Source organism: Radiomyces spectabilis, assembly GCF_025331425.1.
Source record: "Radiomyces spectabilis strain NRRL 2753 chromosome Unknown BYT42scaffold_12, whole genome shotgun sequence".
Taxonomy (NCBI): Eukaryota; Fungi; Mucoromycota; class Mucoromycetes; order Mucorales; family Radiomycetaceae; genus Radiomyces; species Radiomyces spectabilis.
In genome coordinates, this window is record NW_026251937.1 from 905,254 (window position 1) to 921,431 (window position 16,178).

Consider the following 16,178-nt stretch of genomic DNA (forward strand, 5'->3'; position numbering starts at 1 on the left):
ATTGCTTCGCTTTACAATGCCGTACGGCACTGCCGCATTAAAGTCGTTGTCCTTGATCGCAAGCACCATATAGCGATATTCGAGCCGGACATGTGACCGTTATTTGGCTGTGACGCAATTTTTCCCGGCTTGTCGGCGGACCGCCAGTGGGATCTGCCTTATATACACGGTTTGGACACTAATTGTTTTTCTTATCCCTCCACCTTTGAGAATCCTTTGCTATGGTACGCTCATTGGACTCTGATATGTTGTTTGCGAGAAGTCTCTTTGCTAACTGTGTGCTTTTTGTGACAGACTACCGCTGCTCGTCCCACCTTTGATCCTGCTCGTGGCAACGATAACAAAGCCCCGAGTTTTCAATACGGCGCTCGTGATCTCGCAGCACATACCAAACTTAAATTCAGGCAAGCTTTTCCTCTTTTTCCATTCCACGCATCTCTAGGATTGACCAAGTACACAACTATTAACACGGTGCTATTGACTTTTACAGACAACCGGGTCAAGGCACTACCGAAGAAATCGGTGACCGAGAACGATTAAAGGAGGAATTACGACAGGCTGAACGTGAATATTTCCAACAAAAACAAAAAGATGCCACTGCAACTGGTGGGCTCATCACAGCGGGCGAACAAACCGAAGAAGCAGATACACAGCGGCGGAGGTTACTAGTGGAAGCGGAAAAAATGGCACAAGTAGATAAAGACGAAGACGCCGATGCAAGTGACAGTGACAGTAGCAGCAGGTACTTGGCAATGGTCTGCTTATTATCCCAGTGACCTAATTAGGAGTTAACACAAATGATGATTTACAGTAGCGATGACGACGACGATGACGACGATGACGACGATGCAGCTGAACTGCTAGCAACACTACAACGCATTCGAAGAGAAAGAGCGGAAGAGAAAGAACGACAGGAGAGAGAAAAGCTGGAAGAGGAGGCAGCGAAAAGAGAAGAAGAAGCGATGACTGGCAATCCCTTACTGCAACTGGATCAGGAAAAACGGGATTTCAGTGTCAAGCGCAGGTAAGCTTTGATTGAATACTATATGTGATATGTCGTTTGCGTTTTACTGATGGTTGGGGTTGGGGTGATGTTTAAAGATGGGACGATGATGTGATCTTCAAGAATCAAGCGCGCGGTGCTGAAGACAAGAACAAAAAACGCTTTGTCAACGATATGTTACGCTCCGATTTCCACAAACGTTTCCTCAACAAGTACATTCAGTAAACGTTCTGTTTACTGTTCTTAAATAAACATGCATTATCATTTGAATCTTTATTTTTGTTGCAACTTGTCAATAACAGCATCCGACCAGTGATCGTCCTTGCCATATCCATCGAATGCTCGTATACGCCTTCCGTGAATGGGCTACTGAAAGTTGGAGCTCCTCTGTATGTCCTGATTTCGCTGTATTGCAACCACTGGTCAACGCTGTATGTAAAAAGTAAAAACACGCTCCACAACGGCCTTTGAATGATTACAAGTACATCCGCCCTATGCTCTAGCGACCGATTCAACAGCGAAAATATAAAGAAATAAGTGGAAAAATAGGGATCAGGTTGATTTGCACGACCTGAGAACATCCATCATTCATGATGTGCCTCAATATATAGACTACGTTATATCGGTTTTAACAAGCCGTACACCCGCTGTGCAGTGGATGCCACCTGCTACTGGACGTCACCCCCTTACATTGAGCGACATTCGTCAGACAAAAGCCTAACGCATACGGCATAACCTGGGCGAGACTCTTGATGGAACTTTGGTATATTAATGTCAATACTCTGGCATACCGTACAGTCATGATTCCAAACATGTGTGCAGCAGCACTTATTGACCCCCTCAGTCCCGTCCCGCCCAAGGTTATTGGGTATTTTTAAAAAAAAAATGAGTTAGTAAGCTCTTTGATTGATTCAAATGCCGTCAAGATATTTTACCTTTGTTATGTGAGGCAGCAGATACCCAGAGCTTCCCGACCGTAAAAAAAGAAACGATACAAATATAAAAAAAAAAGTAAATACATTAGGTGCGTCTGTAAAAAACCCCTAAAAACCCTGTGGGAAAAAAAGGAGGAAAAGACTGCAAGAAGGTCTATCGAATAAAATACAAAGTACATACTACAGACTACAAAAATAAAATGGTCGGGAAGAAGATCAAAGACAACACCACGGGAAGTAATCCAGGTGAAGCCAAGCGTAAGCGTTGCCGATGAAAAAGAGAGTCACACCACCGACGATGCCCTTTTGACGACAAAAACCGGATTGGCAACATTTGATGCGCGAAACAAAGTCGAAAGATTTGGAGGGATGGATGACTTGCCAGGCGAAAAAGAAAACCGGAGAGAAAACCAAAAGCTAAGGAAGAATAGAAAAAAGAACAGGTAAGTTTTTCCTTGTTGAAGAACTGATAAAAAACCATTTGATGGTACCTTCTGATTGTGAGGGTCGATTTAACCGAGTCAGCTACACGGGAAAGCCATAGTCGTGGCGATGGACGCAGCTAGGAACTTGATGAAATAAAATAGTACCAGGGCTTCTTAGGTGAACCGAAGTTAGAGAAAAACGAAGACGAAAAGAAGAAAGGACCTCCAAAAATAAAAGCTTTAAATATAAAAGCGAAAAAGAAAAAGCTTCAAAAATAGAGCTCCAAAGAACAATGAATTCCCCCTTTTTCAGGAAAAAGTCCAAAATAAAAACTGCAGATAAAGACTGTAAAGATAAAAAGCAGAAAGAAGCTGCATAAAAATTAAAAAAGCTACAAAAGAAGTGTGAATGACCACTTTCTAAATGAAAAAAAGCTCCAAAATAAAATCTGATAAAAGCAAAAAGAAATTGCATGAAAACAGAGCTCTAAAGTATGCATGATCACCTTGACACACACCAATGAATGAACAATGAGCAATGTCGCCAGATCAGCTACACTGGTAAAAGCATTCTGCTCATGCACCTTTAATCACCGAAAACTGGAAAGAAAAAATCAAAAGGACACACATTTACAGACAAAGACAACTTATTAAATAATGCTACAAAGACGCGAGATCGACATTGACAATAGCCCTTTACAGAAAGTTCTCCCCTTTCATTGAACTTTTCCAACATCTTTAAATGAATAAATAACACCAAGCGAAGTAGCTGCCAAATCCATATGATGAAAAGGAACACCATGTAACTGTTTTTTAGCTCGCAAATTTTGGCGTGAGGCGACTGGTTTTTAGTTTGGCAAGAATTTTAATAGTAGCACGTGTTGATCTTTTAAAGATCACAAAGTTATGCTCTTTCGGTCTGTAGTTTGTTGTTACTCTGAGGCTAGTGGGAATAGTAGCTGATTAAAGATGTGTTTGAAATGGGATGCTCCATTTCCAATAATCAGAACTCCGCACTCGAATTTGTGTATCCAAAGGTCTCGCTTGATGGTGTTCTCTTAACTCTAATCTTTTGTCAATAAGCGGTTGATTTTTCGGTAAGATATAGTTGATGTGCGCATAAATCTTTGCGTATCAATAGACAACCTACACACGATACGATCATAGTCATCAAGTGTTCTCGGCTTATCGTCCGGATGTAGCACCAAAAGTTTAGGAAGATGCGGTAAGCCTCGCTTCTGAAACTCCACTGTGTGTACATGGGCAACGACTCTTCCCAAAACATGGTTCTTCGTTAGATCTTCCATCAGAGCTTTTTTTTACGCTTCATATTGAAGACTCGCGCACAAAGATCAGGCCGATCAACAGCGGTTTGGAGAGGAACCAGCTCGTCCTGTATTTTCTTCCACTGAGGATTGCAAGTGAAAGTGATGAAAAGATCGGGCTGTCCGCATCGACGTACAATATTCATGGAGTCATGATAGAGTTGCCGCATGTGTCTGGGACTTCCTATGAAGGTGGATGGCAAGATCACTCGTTGCCCGACGCTCTGAAGGTCGTTGTCACCCAGCTCTACTGCATCTACGACACCTCGGTACAGATCCGTTCGCAGGTTCGTCTGATTGAGCCGTAAATACGTCAGCTGATTCTGCTCCATTTTGGCGTACATATCAACTATGTACTGCTGGAACAGGCGTCCGAACAAATGCATATCGTGGCCGTTGCTTCGCACCATCAAACGGTAGCTGTACCATTGCATAACCATGATACTGCGACCGCCAGGGGAGCGTGCGTGGATATTCCAACCGAGGTCACCATGTGGGAACATTAACACGTACTGGAGAGCATCATAGTGCTGATTCATCTCGCTGATACGTTGAAGTCCATGACTCCTCGATCGGAGCACAATATCGCGGCTACTATCAGGCGTAATGGTGCTATCGACCAAAATTACTCCAATTTCGCTTGCGGTGGGTGCGTTGTATCGGCGGGCATCGGGAGTGTTTTCCGCGCATATCAGCAATCGCACGTCTACAGCTCCATCCGACTCACGTAAAACTTGGGCCATCGACAGCAACAGTGGAACAAACGGGTTAATTTCTATCAGCAGATCTTGGAGAATTAGCAGTGTTGCATTTTGTAAATAGGGCGCCACAGCGTTTCGGTGTGCCAACTGGGTGTCAGAGTCGTAAATGTACAGTTGAGCAAATGCAGGAGTATGGTTGTCCGTTGGCGGAAGCAGCCACCGATCCGATGATAGATGCCTCCTCGAATGCGATAGCAGTAAGCTCCACTGCGATTGTTGGCCACTGACTCGTCAATTTGAGCACCTAGGGAAGTGAAACTGAGATTCGTGTTGTAGCCGCGGATGTGTTCGAGACCATTTTAATAAGGGTAGAGAGGTATATTGATGCGGTAAACTCACTATTTTGGAAGCCCTTTTTTAGAGGCCCAATGCTTCCATTGCGAACTGTCAGTGACCGTTTGCCGTTTGGAAAGAGTTTAAAAGAGGAAGCACACACAAGGCGGGTGATTTCGCATGATGTGATTGATAAAAGATGTCAACAGCTTACATTTTACGGCAGTATAACCCGTTTTATTTTCATTCATGCCAGTCCATCTAGCTCGACTTGGGAGAGTCTAAGACTAAACCAAGATAAGAATATGCCATCAGTTAACAAAGGGTTTTTAATGAAAATAGTAGTTTTCTGTATGACTGAACTCTTGTAACTGCACTATATGAATTTGTAAAGCCACTTTGAAGGCCAACGTGAGATTTATTAGAGCACGGAAAGGGGTCATATCCTGCTGAGCGCTTGGTATATCACCTTTTTTATTGGCAGGAAATGATGAGGGGGTAAAAAAGTCCGATCCACCAACTGTTTTTTTGAACCCAAAAATAAGCGCTTCTTTCTGTAGCTTCTTCTTTTTACTATTTCTTTGGACCATGTCGCATTCACGGAATTCAGCCGCTTCTCCTCCTCAGCGTTACTCTCCTCAAAGGAGCGGTAATTACGACCGTTACTCTGACGGCGAACAACGCAATGGGATGGATACTCGTTATGCTGGTCACCAGCACCGACGACGCTCACGTAGTCCTTCCAGCCGAAGAAGAAGTCCTTCCGGTCGTCACGGATATTCGAGCGATCGACATGACCGTGACTACCGTTCCTCGTGCTATCGAGATTACGGTCGAAGAGACGACCATCGCTATGCGCGATCAGATAAATACTACGACGTAAGCCGCAAGAGCCTTGTAGCAGCCCAACGTTAACCCATTTACAACCAAAAAAGCGAGAGAGGTCACACGACAATGCACGAAGACCCCATTCGCGTATAGCCCAAGACTCCATGCAACCCAATATCCAGGTCGTTCTTCGTAGCCTTCCCGAACGTGCAGAAGAACCAGACGTACGTTACTAAATGTTGTCTGTCACGGCGGCGACAATAATGACTAACGGTGGTAATGTGGAATTTCTAGATTGACAAACACCTGAAGTCGATGGGTGCCAGCATCGAACAAGTCAATCTCATCAGAGATCGTGATACAGGTGAGTATTTACATCTTTTATTAAATGACGAGACATGCATCAATGCTGAAGAATTTTGCCACCATTCAGGCGAATCGAGAAAATTTGCGTTTGTGCGATTCACAAGCGTGGGCCATGCCGTGGAATTTATGGATAAATATTATCCATACTTTTTCATGGGTCATCAGCGGGTTCGACTGGACTATAGTCGAAAGGAAGGCAATCGCGAAGACGCGGTAGAGTGGCGCTGCTCAAACGTAACAGAAATCCGAACCGTGAACAAAAGCAAGCCGTGGCCAGACGATACTAATTCGTATAAAACTGTGTTGCATGGGTAGTGTGGTAAATTCAATGAAGATTCACGTCGAGCATGCGTAGAATGTCGCACACCGTTTGAAAGTAAGTCGAGTCAAAAAGAAACGCATTTATGGGACGATACGCTTCATGATGGATGGTATTTTTTGTAGGTTCGACAGCCCAAAAGCGGTCCAATGAATTGGAAACCATTGAAATCAATGACGGTTCTCGAGATACTTCTGTGAACAATAGCAACATGCTTTTACTGCGACATTTGGATCATTTATCTACGGAAGAATCTGTATACCATGCCGTGAAAAAGTTTAGTGGGGTTCGTCGCGTGCTTCTGATTCGAGACAAGATGGCAAAAATGTCCTGTGAATTCGCTTTTGTCGAATTTGATAATGTACACGTAAGTGTGATCTGCCAGTGTGCAAAAAAAAAAAAAGAGAGACAGGGTAACTAATAGAAAGCAATGCGGATTGAAAATAGTATGCTGCCAAGGCATTTGCGGAAATGAATCCGACTTACACGGTGGATGGGCGTCAAGCGATTGTTTCTTACGCGCATCCCGATAGTTTTTTGCCCATCTACGTTTCGTCAGAATGGGCCATTCCTGCCGATGTGCCAGACGGGTTGTGGGAGTACTGGGACCCTCAGTCGTATGCAAGCGAGTACTCTGCGTTGGTAGAAGCCGCACGTGCACGTAAAGAAGTGGAAGCGAAACTGCTGGAAGAAGAAAGACGTCAAAAGGAATTGGAAGAACAGCGTGCCAAACAAGCTAAAAAAGGTAAATCCCCTTCACAACATCCTTGACTGGTGAACGCAGACAACAACTCATTCTATCCTTTTTTTTTAACTTCAGAGACGAAAAAGGACACTTTGGAAGACGATCTCAAGGAATTTTATGATGATATGAAGGATATGTTTGCTGAAGACAGCGGCAGCCACACTGATATATTTTCAGTGCCAAAGCAATAAAAAACCCAACAATTTTACAGAATAACATGACATATGTAACATTTTATAAGAGCTTTAAATCAATAGGAGACAAAGGGGATGGTCTGTACAAGGAGATATGGTTTTGCAGTAAACGATATAAAGTTTGCGAAAAAGGTTTCTTGTTTTTCATCATTGGGGAGGTGAAGGATGAGGCCTTTTTAATGGCTTATTTGGAGCTGGTGTACTTGGTGACAGCCTTGGTACCTTCGGAGACAGCGTGCTTGGCCAATTCACCGGGGAGGATGAGACGCACAGCGGTCTGAATCTCGCGGGAAGAGATGGTGGAACGCTTGTTGTAGGTGGCCAACTTGGAAGCTTCGGTGGCGATACGTTCAAAGATATCGTTGACAAAGGAGTTCAAGATGGACATGGCCTTGTTGGAGATACCAGTGTCGGGGTGAACCTGCTTCAACACCTTGTAGATGTAAGAAGAGTAGGTTTCCTTGCGGGTGATCTTTCTCTTCTTGCCATCGGCCGACTTGGAGGTAGGCTTGGTCTTGGTAGGAGCTTTACCAGCGGTGGTCTTATTGTCAGCAGCCATTTGGGAGAAAATATAAAGAAACGAGTATAAAAACAAGAAAAAACTCGACTGGCGCCAAAAAAAAAGGTCAGCCTATTTATACCATGCTATGTGTGACCGCGTTCTTGAATTTTCCTTCTCGTTCTTCAAAATCACGCCCTTTACCCGAACCCGCGCTTTCGAACGTGATATCGCGAAACCGACGCGGATTCACGTCGAATTAGACTATTCTAAGCTCATTTCACTCATAAAAAAAAATTCACCCACCAAGTGAAAAAAAAAAAAAAAAGAGGGCGTCTTCAGGTCAACCGTGTCGGAAATTGAATTTCCCAGCTGTATATAAACCTTTACATTTTTTGATTTCCCCCCAAAAAAGAGCTTTTTTTTTATCAAGTCCCAAAAAAAAATCACAAAGTCAATTATCATGTCTGGAGGAAAATCTGGAGGAAAATCTGCTGCTGGTGCCAAGTCCCAAACCCGTTCTGCCAAGGCCGGTCTTCAATTCCCTGTTGGTCGTATCCATCGTTTGTTGCGTCGTGGCAACTATGCTCAACGTGTGGGTGCTGGTGCTCCCGTCTACTTGGCCGCTGTCCTCGAATACTTGGCTGCTGAAATTCTTGAATTGGCCGGTAACGCTGCTCGCGATAACAAGAAGTCTCGTATCATTCCTCGTCACTTGCAATTGGCCATCCGTAACGACGAAGAATTGAACAAGTTGTTGGGTCATGTCACCATTGCTCAAGGTGGTGTCCTTCCCAACATTCACGCCACTCTCTTGCCCACCAAGACCAAGAAGGGCGGTGCTTCCCAGGAACTCTAAATCCCCCCTGTTTCTTCCTGATCCTCTTAAACATGTCTCACTTCACATCCTACAACACACATACGCCACTTTTTTTTTACTGATCGTGCATGTACAATCAAAGCTATTGTAAATAATAAAACATCAAATCCTAATGCCTTGAATACTGTTTGTCTATGGTTTTTACTTTTAATTTTTTTCTCATGGTGTTATTCTAAAAAAAAAATTGAGGGCAATACAATGGCCAATCTATTATTTGGTGGCTCTTAAGGAATCCCTGTAGTCATGGTCATCTGACATGGTGAAGGGTGTGTGAGGTATGACATGACATACACAGTACGTTATTGGCAGAATATATAACGGGGTATATGCTACTTTCTTCTGACGTTGATTGATCTTTGTGCACCAAAAAAAAAAAAAAAAAAAAAAAAAAGGCGAAAGATTACGTTTTTTTTTTTTTTTTTTCCTGATCATTGCGCGTCGCTATCTTTTTTGGCAACCACGCGACACGAGAGGGAAAACGGCTCCGCAAAAGGGACTGCTCATTCCACAGTCGGATGTGTGTTCGCGTTTCAATCGCAGCAGAAGAAAAAAAAAATATCAATATCAACAGCCAAAAAAAAAATTACATCGCGTCTCAAAAAAACTGTTACATCGCTACGTGAATTCAACATGTTAGAAAAAAAAAAAACCAAAAGCATAATGGTTCGCGCCGATCATACCCGATCGAGGTTATGTAAAATCTTACAACACACCTACTATTTTAACCTTGACGTATTTTATTCAAACGCGTGGAAGTAGAAGCTGTGAGAATGAGACACCCTGAACATCAACAGAATAAAATTTTATCACATATTCTACTTGACATTGCCATATGAAGGCTGTGCATGCGACATTATAAATAAAATTGTCAACATTTTAAAAAAAAAAAAAAAAGAAGGTCAATCAAACTATGAAGCTATCACCATCAATATCTTTTGATTCCAAGTCTGGGTTGTTGAATTAATTGTCATGGTAATGACTAAACGAAAATGGAAGCAAAGAAGGCTTTATTATATGTTGCAGAGGCTCTAAAAATCTCACCTTCCAGTAACCCTAACACCATCCCAACTCCGTCCTTAACCCTAAAAAGCCACTAACCCTAGTAAAGATTTCGGGTCATTTTTCATGTATTTTATTGTATTCATTGTTTCCATATGGTTTCGACCCCATTATTGCATCGAGATCAATTGCAAAAAATTCCATAAATTTATATGTGCCATATAGCTCCTAAAAAATCAGCTTCTTGCTAAAAATATTTTTGTAATAAAAAATAAATACCTACCATTATTAAAATGTTTGGGAGTTATGCGCGCTAATTTTCAGTCACAAGGCAGCCACATTGGGTTTTTGCTACATTTGTCGGCTTTGATTGGGTAATTTCGAAAAACAAATATATAAGATTGGTTGAAACGAAACCAGACAGCTGTTGATCGGCCCGACCTTTGCGCTCGAATTTTTAACATGAAGCGTAAAGCTCTGATGGAAGATCTAAAGAAGAACCATGTTTGGGAAGAGTCGTTACCCATGTACACACGGCGGAGTTTTAGAAGCGAGGCTTACTGCATCTTCATTTGCTTTTGGTGTTACTCCGGAGGATAAGCCGAGAACACTTGATGACTATGATCGTATCGTGTGTGCCGAACTTCCGGACAGAGAGAGATTTCCTGATCTCTACGACACCGTCAGCATATGTATGGTGCACGGTCCGTGTGGAACAACGCATCCGAGGTCTCCCTGCATGGAAAACGGCTCATGTAAAAAGCGTTACCCGCGGCCTTCAATGAAGCTACTATCGAAGATCACAGTGGTTACCCGTTATACCGTCGTCGCAACAATGGTGATTTTGTGATCAAGAACCACGTCCAGTTGGACATAGATGGGTTGTTCCCCACAATCGATATTTCTGTGCAAGATATAACGCTCACATTAACGTCGAAATCTGTACTTCTCTGGAAAGCGACAAATACCTGTACAAGTATGTTTACAAGGACCACGATCGTGCTGCAGCAGCAATGTATCATGCCGGCAATGATAGAAAATGTCAGGTTCCTGACCCGTTTGCGCTTTGGATGCAGTTCCGCCAACATTTGGCAGAAGACTATTTAACCTTTTTGGAGCAATCAAAATCAAGACAATGATCATCAAAATTGAGCCGCCCCAAATCGTGTACGATCGCGCTTTGCTGGACATTGAAGAGCATCTGAACCGCCAATCGAGTTCACTGCTGAATTACGATCGCTTTGTTCTTCCTGATCGCCAAGAAATTGGCATAAGCACATTTCGCCGTCAGCCCAGACTGGTAAGAGAACAATACGATCTCATCGCAGACGCTGCCAATGTTCCCCAAACACACGAGTACCTAAACCGTTATCAACATGCCGTATACCACGCAATTCTCCAGAGTGTCACGCATGGAAGCAACGAATCAGCCCGATTGTTCTTTGTTGATGGTCCTGGTGGCGTCTTTACCCGTATATTGTTGTTTTTATTATTCCTTTATATTTTACTGTATGTATTTTGTCTTATGCTCCTTTGATTTCATCCTTTGCTATGATTTTTCAAGTTATTCTTCACCTTTATGTTTTATGCTTTTTGTCCTTATGTTCCTTTTGATTTTATCCTTATGCTATGTTTCCCCGAGTACGATTTTTTCTGTTATCTATTTTTGTCTCTCCATTTAATATTATACGATGTCTGACTATTTCTGTTCCTAACTTTGTGTACATATTGTTGTTCCTCTGTCGTGGATGAAGAAAATGATCGCTATGTGGCGGTAGGTCCTCTTCATGTTCCTCTCCTTTGGATTGCTTCTCACCAATGGTATTCGAGACGTCTTCCCGATTATTTATTCTGTAGTTTATAGTTTGTATTTTGTATTTTATATTTCATGTACATATTCTTTTCGCAGTCTTTTCCTCTTATTTTCCCACAGGGTTTTTTATGAGGTTTTTACTGACGCGACCATTGTTTTTTTATCTTCATGTACTTTATTTGTTTCTTTCTTTTTATTCGGGGGACTCTCGATATCTGGAATCCAACTCGAAGTTACCGTCACTTCTGGCCACGTCAATATTTTTTGCCTGCTCAAGCTGACACCACCGATCCATCGCTTAACCGTCCCTGGAAGCAATTTTATTTTCCGCATCGAAGAAGAAGCTTACCTGGCGGTCCGTATTCATCTTTGTTTCTTCCGGTACACCATTTGGTTCAAAGGTAAGTCAATTACTTTTCCTTTGCTATGATGTAGTGAACGTATACTAATTCAAAAATTTTTCAATGTCATATAATCCAAGTCATGTCAAGCGATCAATGGCTATCGAAAACTCAAATAACAAAGGTAAAATATCTTGACGAAAATTTAAATCAATCAAAGAGCTTACTAACTCATTTTTTTTAATACCCAAAATTCCCACACATCATTCTAGATCTATCATAACCTTGGGCGGGACGGGACTGAGGGGGTCAATAAGTGCTGCTGCACACATGTTTGGAAATCATGACTGTACGGTATGCCAGAGTATTGACATTAATATACCAAAGTTCCATCAAGAGTCTCGCCAGGTTATGCCGTATTGCGTTAGGCTTTTGTCTGACGAATGTCGCTCAATGTAAGGGGGCGACCTCCGGTGGCAGGCGGCATCCATTGCACAGCGGGTGTACGGCTTGTTATTTACGCATTTATTTTATGCGAAAGCCTTATCATTGAGAGATAAAAAATCAATTCTATCCTTCATGGAGTCTTTCAATATTCTATATTGTTTATTCATTCATACACTTTTGCTTAGACATCTATGCGATCTGTAAAATAGAGAATCCATGATTGTTTACTTGACAAGCCATTGAAAAAGTCCCAATGAAATGCTTGATTTTTACAACATTCACATAAAAATGATAAATCGATTGATGATTACTTTAATCAGGAACTTTAAATGATTCATAACAAATATAGCATGAGCAAGGTTATATTTGATATGAATTTCTTTTTTTTTATTTTATTTTAAAATCGATGGACTATTCTGTCGTATGCATCTACCAAAGTGATATCGCGATTGAGTTTCGGTACATATTTGCGTTATGACAAAAATGGATTTCCACAGTCCGATCCCACCCATCCGTAGCAAATCTAAACAAAGTGATATCGAATCGGTCAAGCAGCAAGTTCGGCCTTCACTCGTTTTAACCATTCCGAGTGTCAACGAGTGATCAATGCCTTCCAATGTGAAACCGGCGGATGATCCTTGGTTCACTACCGGTGATGCAGAAACAACTTTTTTAGATCGTCGCTCTTTCTTATCAAATGTCAAGACCAAAAAAAAGACACAATAATGATTCCCAAGTGATCATATTTTTACAACAAAAACAATATTTTGGCTGATGCATATTTATTTTAAAGGAGATTAAGATGAGTAATTACAGAAAAACTTTGATGGACGAGGAGAAAGGGGTAACTGTACAGAAACGTATCAATTTTTTTTTATGAAAGAGACATATCCTTTTGTGTTTTGGCGGTTTTTTCCTTGACGAGAATGTCTAACAAGGAAAAGGATTTTTTTGTTTGCTTAAGAGCGTTCACCGCGGAGACGACGAGCCAACTGGATATCCTTGGGCTGGATGGTCACACGCTTGGCGTGGATAGCGGCCAAGTTGGTATCTTCGAACAAGGAGACGAGGTAAGCTTCGGAGGCTTCCTGGAGAGCACCGATGGCAGAAGATTGGAAGCGCAAGTCAGTCTTGAAATCCTGAGCGATTTCACGAACAAGACGTTGGAAAGGAAGCTTGCGGATAAGCAATTCGGTGGACTTTTGGTAACGACGGATTTCACGAAGAGCGACGGTACCGGGTCTGTAACGATGGGGCTTCTTGACACCACCAGTGGAAGGGGCGGATTTACGGGCGGCCTTGGTAGCCAATTGCTTACGGGGGGCCTTGCCACCAGTAGATTTGCGAGCGGTTTGCTTAGTACGAGCCATGGTTGAATAAAAGAGAGAAAAACAGGAATCTAATTTTCTTACGGGAAAAAAAACCAAGGGCTCTCTTTTATATGTTTGTGTTACTCCGCTCAACGTGTTGTCCGAATTCAAATATCCCATTACCATATTTGGCTTAATCTGACTACGATTTTTTTTTTTTCCCTGAGCGCCAGAAAAACCAAAAAAAAAACACGTCTCCCCCCAAAAAAACTATTTCTTTTTTTTTTTTTTTGCGACACGAAAATGTCACGATCACTGGAACACGTACATCCATCTTTGTTTTTTCGATGAATTTTCGGGAACCATTGTATTTCACTGTATTCGTGTTATCGTTTAAAATGTACATGAATGATGCAGCATTATTCATAGCAAGGCGTGAAATAAGAAATACGCCCCATAAAGGAGTATTTATGATTGTATATGAACTGTGCAACTGATATGAAAAAAAAATACAGTCGACACGTAGTTTCCATGAACAGGAAATTTTTTTTTTTTTTTTTGGCTCAACGCGCTATCAAAAAAAAAAAAATTTCGTAGCTCAAAAAAAATTACATTTTTTTTTTTCTAGGTTTGCGGTCATTGGTTTTTCCCTTTGTGTGACTCCTTCCGATTTTCTCCTATAAAAAGCTGCATTTTTGGTGGTTGCATTTTTCTTTTCTTCTATTTTTTCTTCAAACCCACAAATAACTATAAACAAACATGACTGGTCGCGGTAAAGGTGGAAAAGGTCTCGGAAAGGGAGGTGCCAAGCGTCATCGCAAGATTCTTCGTGACAACATCCAAGGTATTACCAAGCCTGCTATTCGTCGTCTCGCTCGTCGTGGTGGTGTGAAGCGTATCTCTGGTCTCATCTACGAAGAAACCCGTGGTGTCCTCAAGGTCTTCTTGGAAAACGTTATCCGTGATGCCGTCACTTACACTGAACACGCCAAGAGAAAGACAGTTACTTCTCTCGATGTCGTCTATGCTTTGAAGCGACAGGGCCGCACCCTCTACGGTTTCGGCGGTTAAACATCTTCTCCCCTCAACCATTTATACTCCCTCTTTATGTTTTTCTTATCCCACTGTTCCACATTTTCTCACTCCACAATCCCTCATAAATCTTTATGTTGCAAGGCGAATCACTTTCTCTTTAGTTCGTTCACGCCCCATGAAGCTCGCTCTCCAACTTACATGATTTGTACTGTGTATACATTAAAAACGCCACCATAATCAAAATATATCATAACAGCTTGTTACATATCAAAAAAAATGTCATGGGAATGGTTTAATTTTTTTTCTTTTTTGGAGTGGCATCTCCTTGCTGGAGGTGGCCCCTTATTGGTCTACGCTGATTTTGAAGTATGTGCGTGAATGTGACTTCATTTTACGTTAGGATCTGCCGCTGCCGGTGGTTCCGCACCACGCTTCTCCCACAAGTACAAGGAAAAAAAGGAGCTCGCTGCCACGCCCTTTGTTACATCAAGAGGGTATTCCTATAGTGCGATCCCGCTACATCTGTTACACCGATTTAGGACTTTCTGTTTGTTACACGATGCAGCCTCCTTACATTGCATGTGCCTTGAAGACTTGACATCCATTTCCGCAGTCCACCTAAAAATTCAAGCTAGGAATCTTTAACAACATTACTTTGGAAAAATCTTATCGAGACATATAAGGTCATTTTGGAAGCCTGATGAGCGCCATCGAAAGATGGCCCTTTCATTACAAATCGTCCGCTCGGAAATCCATGTATTTTTTTCCTTTAGGACAATCAGCTTGATTTGTTTATAGGATGATGATTTTTTATTAACTTGCAAAGATTAAATATGCTTTACAGATCTTATATCAATTACTACAACGCCTGGCGAGTAGATGGATCATAATATATATTGTTTTCATTGCATAATGAGATCAAGCCTTGCATGAGAGACCAAGGGGGTTCAGAGTTCTTGAGTAGTAGCCATAGCCTTCTGGGTCTTTTTGGGTAAGAGATGAGCGTGAATATTGGGCAGGACACCGCCTTGTGATATGGTGACATGGGCCAAGAGTCGGTTAAGTTCTTCATCGTTTCGCACTGCCAGCTGCAGATGGCGAGGTGCAATGCGAGCTTTATGGTTATCACGAGCCGCATTGCCGGCCAACTCGAGAATTTCCGCAGCCAAGTATTCGAGCACCGCGGCCATGTAAACGGGAGCGCCAGAACGAATATATTTGCCGTAGTTTCTCTTGCACATAATCCGATGAATACGAGCGACAGGAAATTGAAGACCAGCGCGAACTGAACGAGTATGGCCTTTGGAAGTTGTGGTTGCTTTTCCACCTGAATTGGTACCAGTCATGATGAGAAGAAAAGACGAAAAAGAGATCAAAAGAAACAACAGACAAGAAATAAACTTCTTATACAAAGCGAGTGACTGTCCTTTCCATATCACTTTCTATTTAGTTCCTTCATTCACTCAATTATTTTGATATCAAATATATATGAATCCATCCTGGTGCATCATGTTTGATAACCAGTGAAGCTTTCGATAACATTAAATTAATAATGTTAGTTGGAACGCACGACGTGCTTCGTTAGCTTATTGGCTCTCAGAGATGTCCCTGTCCGAGATCATTTTATCTTTCTTACTTACTAAAACCAATGATATGATATTTTTCTTTTATTCCTTGCAG

The 16,178-nt window shown here is 42.0% G+C and overlaps 7 protein-coding genes across 7 annotated transcripts; 4 read left to right on the forward strand and 3 right to left on the reverse strand.

Annotated features, from left to right (window-relative positions):
* The first annotated feature begins 176 nt into the window (after positions 1-176).
* Positions 177-1,293, forward strand: BYT42DRAFT_583046 (Pre-mRNA-splicing factor Cwf15/Cwc15). Its single transcript, XM_051569746.1, has 5 exons — positions 177-224; positions 295-404; positions 491-742; positions 812-1,024; positions 1,102-1,293. The coding sequence occupies exons 1-5, from the start codon at positions 222-224 to the stop codon at positions 1,226-1,228; spliced, it is 705 nt and encodes a 234-aa protein (XP_051420199.1). The 5' UTR covers positions 177-221; the 3' UTR covers positions 1,229-1,293.
* Positions 1,294-5,714: 4,421 nt separating this feature from the next.
* Positions 5,715-6,360, forward strand: BYT42DRAFT_502033 (uncharacterized protein; the record flags this gene model as incomplete). Its single annotated transcript, XM_051564804.1, has 4 exons — positions 5,715-5,774; positions 5,845-5,914; positions 5,984-6,150; positions 6,232-6,360. The coding sequence occupies 4 exons, from the start codon at positions 5,715-5,717 to the stop codon at positions 6,358-6,360; spliced, it is 426 nt and encodes a 141-aa protein (XP_051420200.1).
* An 817-nt stretch (positions 6,361-7,177) lies between these two features.
* Positions 7,178-7,779, reverse strand: BYT42DRAFT_607602 (histone H2B). The gene has a single exon (XM_051571177.1). The coding sequence runs from the start codon at positions 7,731-7,733 to the stop codon at positions 7,359-7,361; it is 375 nt and encodes a 124-aa protein (XP_051420201.1). The 5' UTR covers positions 7,734-7,779; the 3' UTR covers positions 7,178-7,358.
* Positions 7,780-8,130: 351 nt separating this feature from the next.
* Positions 8,131-8,668, forward strand: BYT42DRAFT_583075 (histone H2A). Its single transcript, XM_051569747.1, has one exon. The coding sequence runs from the start codon at positions 8,137-8,139 to the stop codon at positions 8,530-8,532; it is 396 nt and encodes a 131-aa protein (XP_051420202.1). The 5' UTR covers positions 8,131-8,136; the 3' UTR covers positions 8,533-8,668.
* A 4,219-nt stretch (positions 8,669-12,887) lies between these two features.
* On the reverse strand, positions 12,888-13,523 carry BYT42DRAFT_538209 (histone H3; the record flags this gene model as incomplete). Its single annotated transcript, XM_051565511.1, has 1 exon — positions 12,888-13,523. The coding sequence occupies one exon, from the start codon at positions 13,521-13,523 to the stop codon at positions 13,113-13,115; it is 411 nt and encodes a 136-aa protein (XP_051420203.1). The 3' UTR covers positions 12,888-13,112.
* Positions 13,524-14,222: 699 nt separating this feature from the next.
* Positions 14,223-14,534, forward strand: BYT42DRAFT_583090 (histone-fold-containing protein; the record flags this gene model as incomplete). The annotated part of the gene is made up of 1 exon (XM_051569748.1): positions 14,223-14,534. One exon carries the CDS (start codon positions 14,223-14,225, stop codon positions 14,532-14,534), a length of 312 nt encoding a protein of 103 aa, XP_051420204.1.
* Positions 14,535-15,365: 831 nt separating this feature from the next.
* BYT42DRAFT_583092 (histone H2A) lies at positions 15,366-15,857 on the reverse strand. Its single transcript, XM_051569749.1, has one exon. The coding sequence runs from the start codon at positions 15,842-15,844 to the stop codon at positions 15,446-15,448; it is 399 nt and encodes a 132-aa protein (XP_051420205.1). The 5' UTR covers positions 15,845-15,857; the 3' UTR covers positions 15,366-15,445.
* Positions 15,858-16,178: the final 321 nt, after the last annotated feature.

Excerpts from the sequence above, each read along its gene's own strand:
- BYT42DRAFT_583046 (XM_051569746.1), top strand. Across the intron at positions 405-490 it reads CATACCAAACTTAAATTCAG|ACAACCGGGTCAAGGCACTA; the intron begins GCAAGCTTTTCC and ends TGACTTTTACAG. Across the intron at positions 743-811 it reads GACAGTGACAGTAGCAGCAG|TAGCGATGACGACGACGATG; the intron begins GTACTTGGCAAT and ends GATGATTTACAG.
- BYT42DRAFT_607602 (XM_051571177.1), bottom strand. The coding sequence starts at position 7,733 with ATGGCTGCTGACAATAAGACCACCGCTGGTAAAGCTCCTACCAAGACC.
- BYT42DRAFT_583075 (XM_051569747.1), top strand. The coding sequence starts at position 8,137 with ATGTCTGGAGGAAAATCTGGAGGAAAATCTGCTGCTGGTGCCAAGTCC.
- BYT42DRAFT_583092 (XM_051569749.1), bottom strand. The coding sequence starts at position 15,844 with ATGACTGGTACCAATTCAGGTGGAAAAGCAACCACAACTTCCAAAGGC.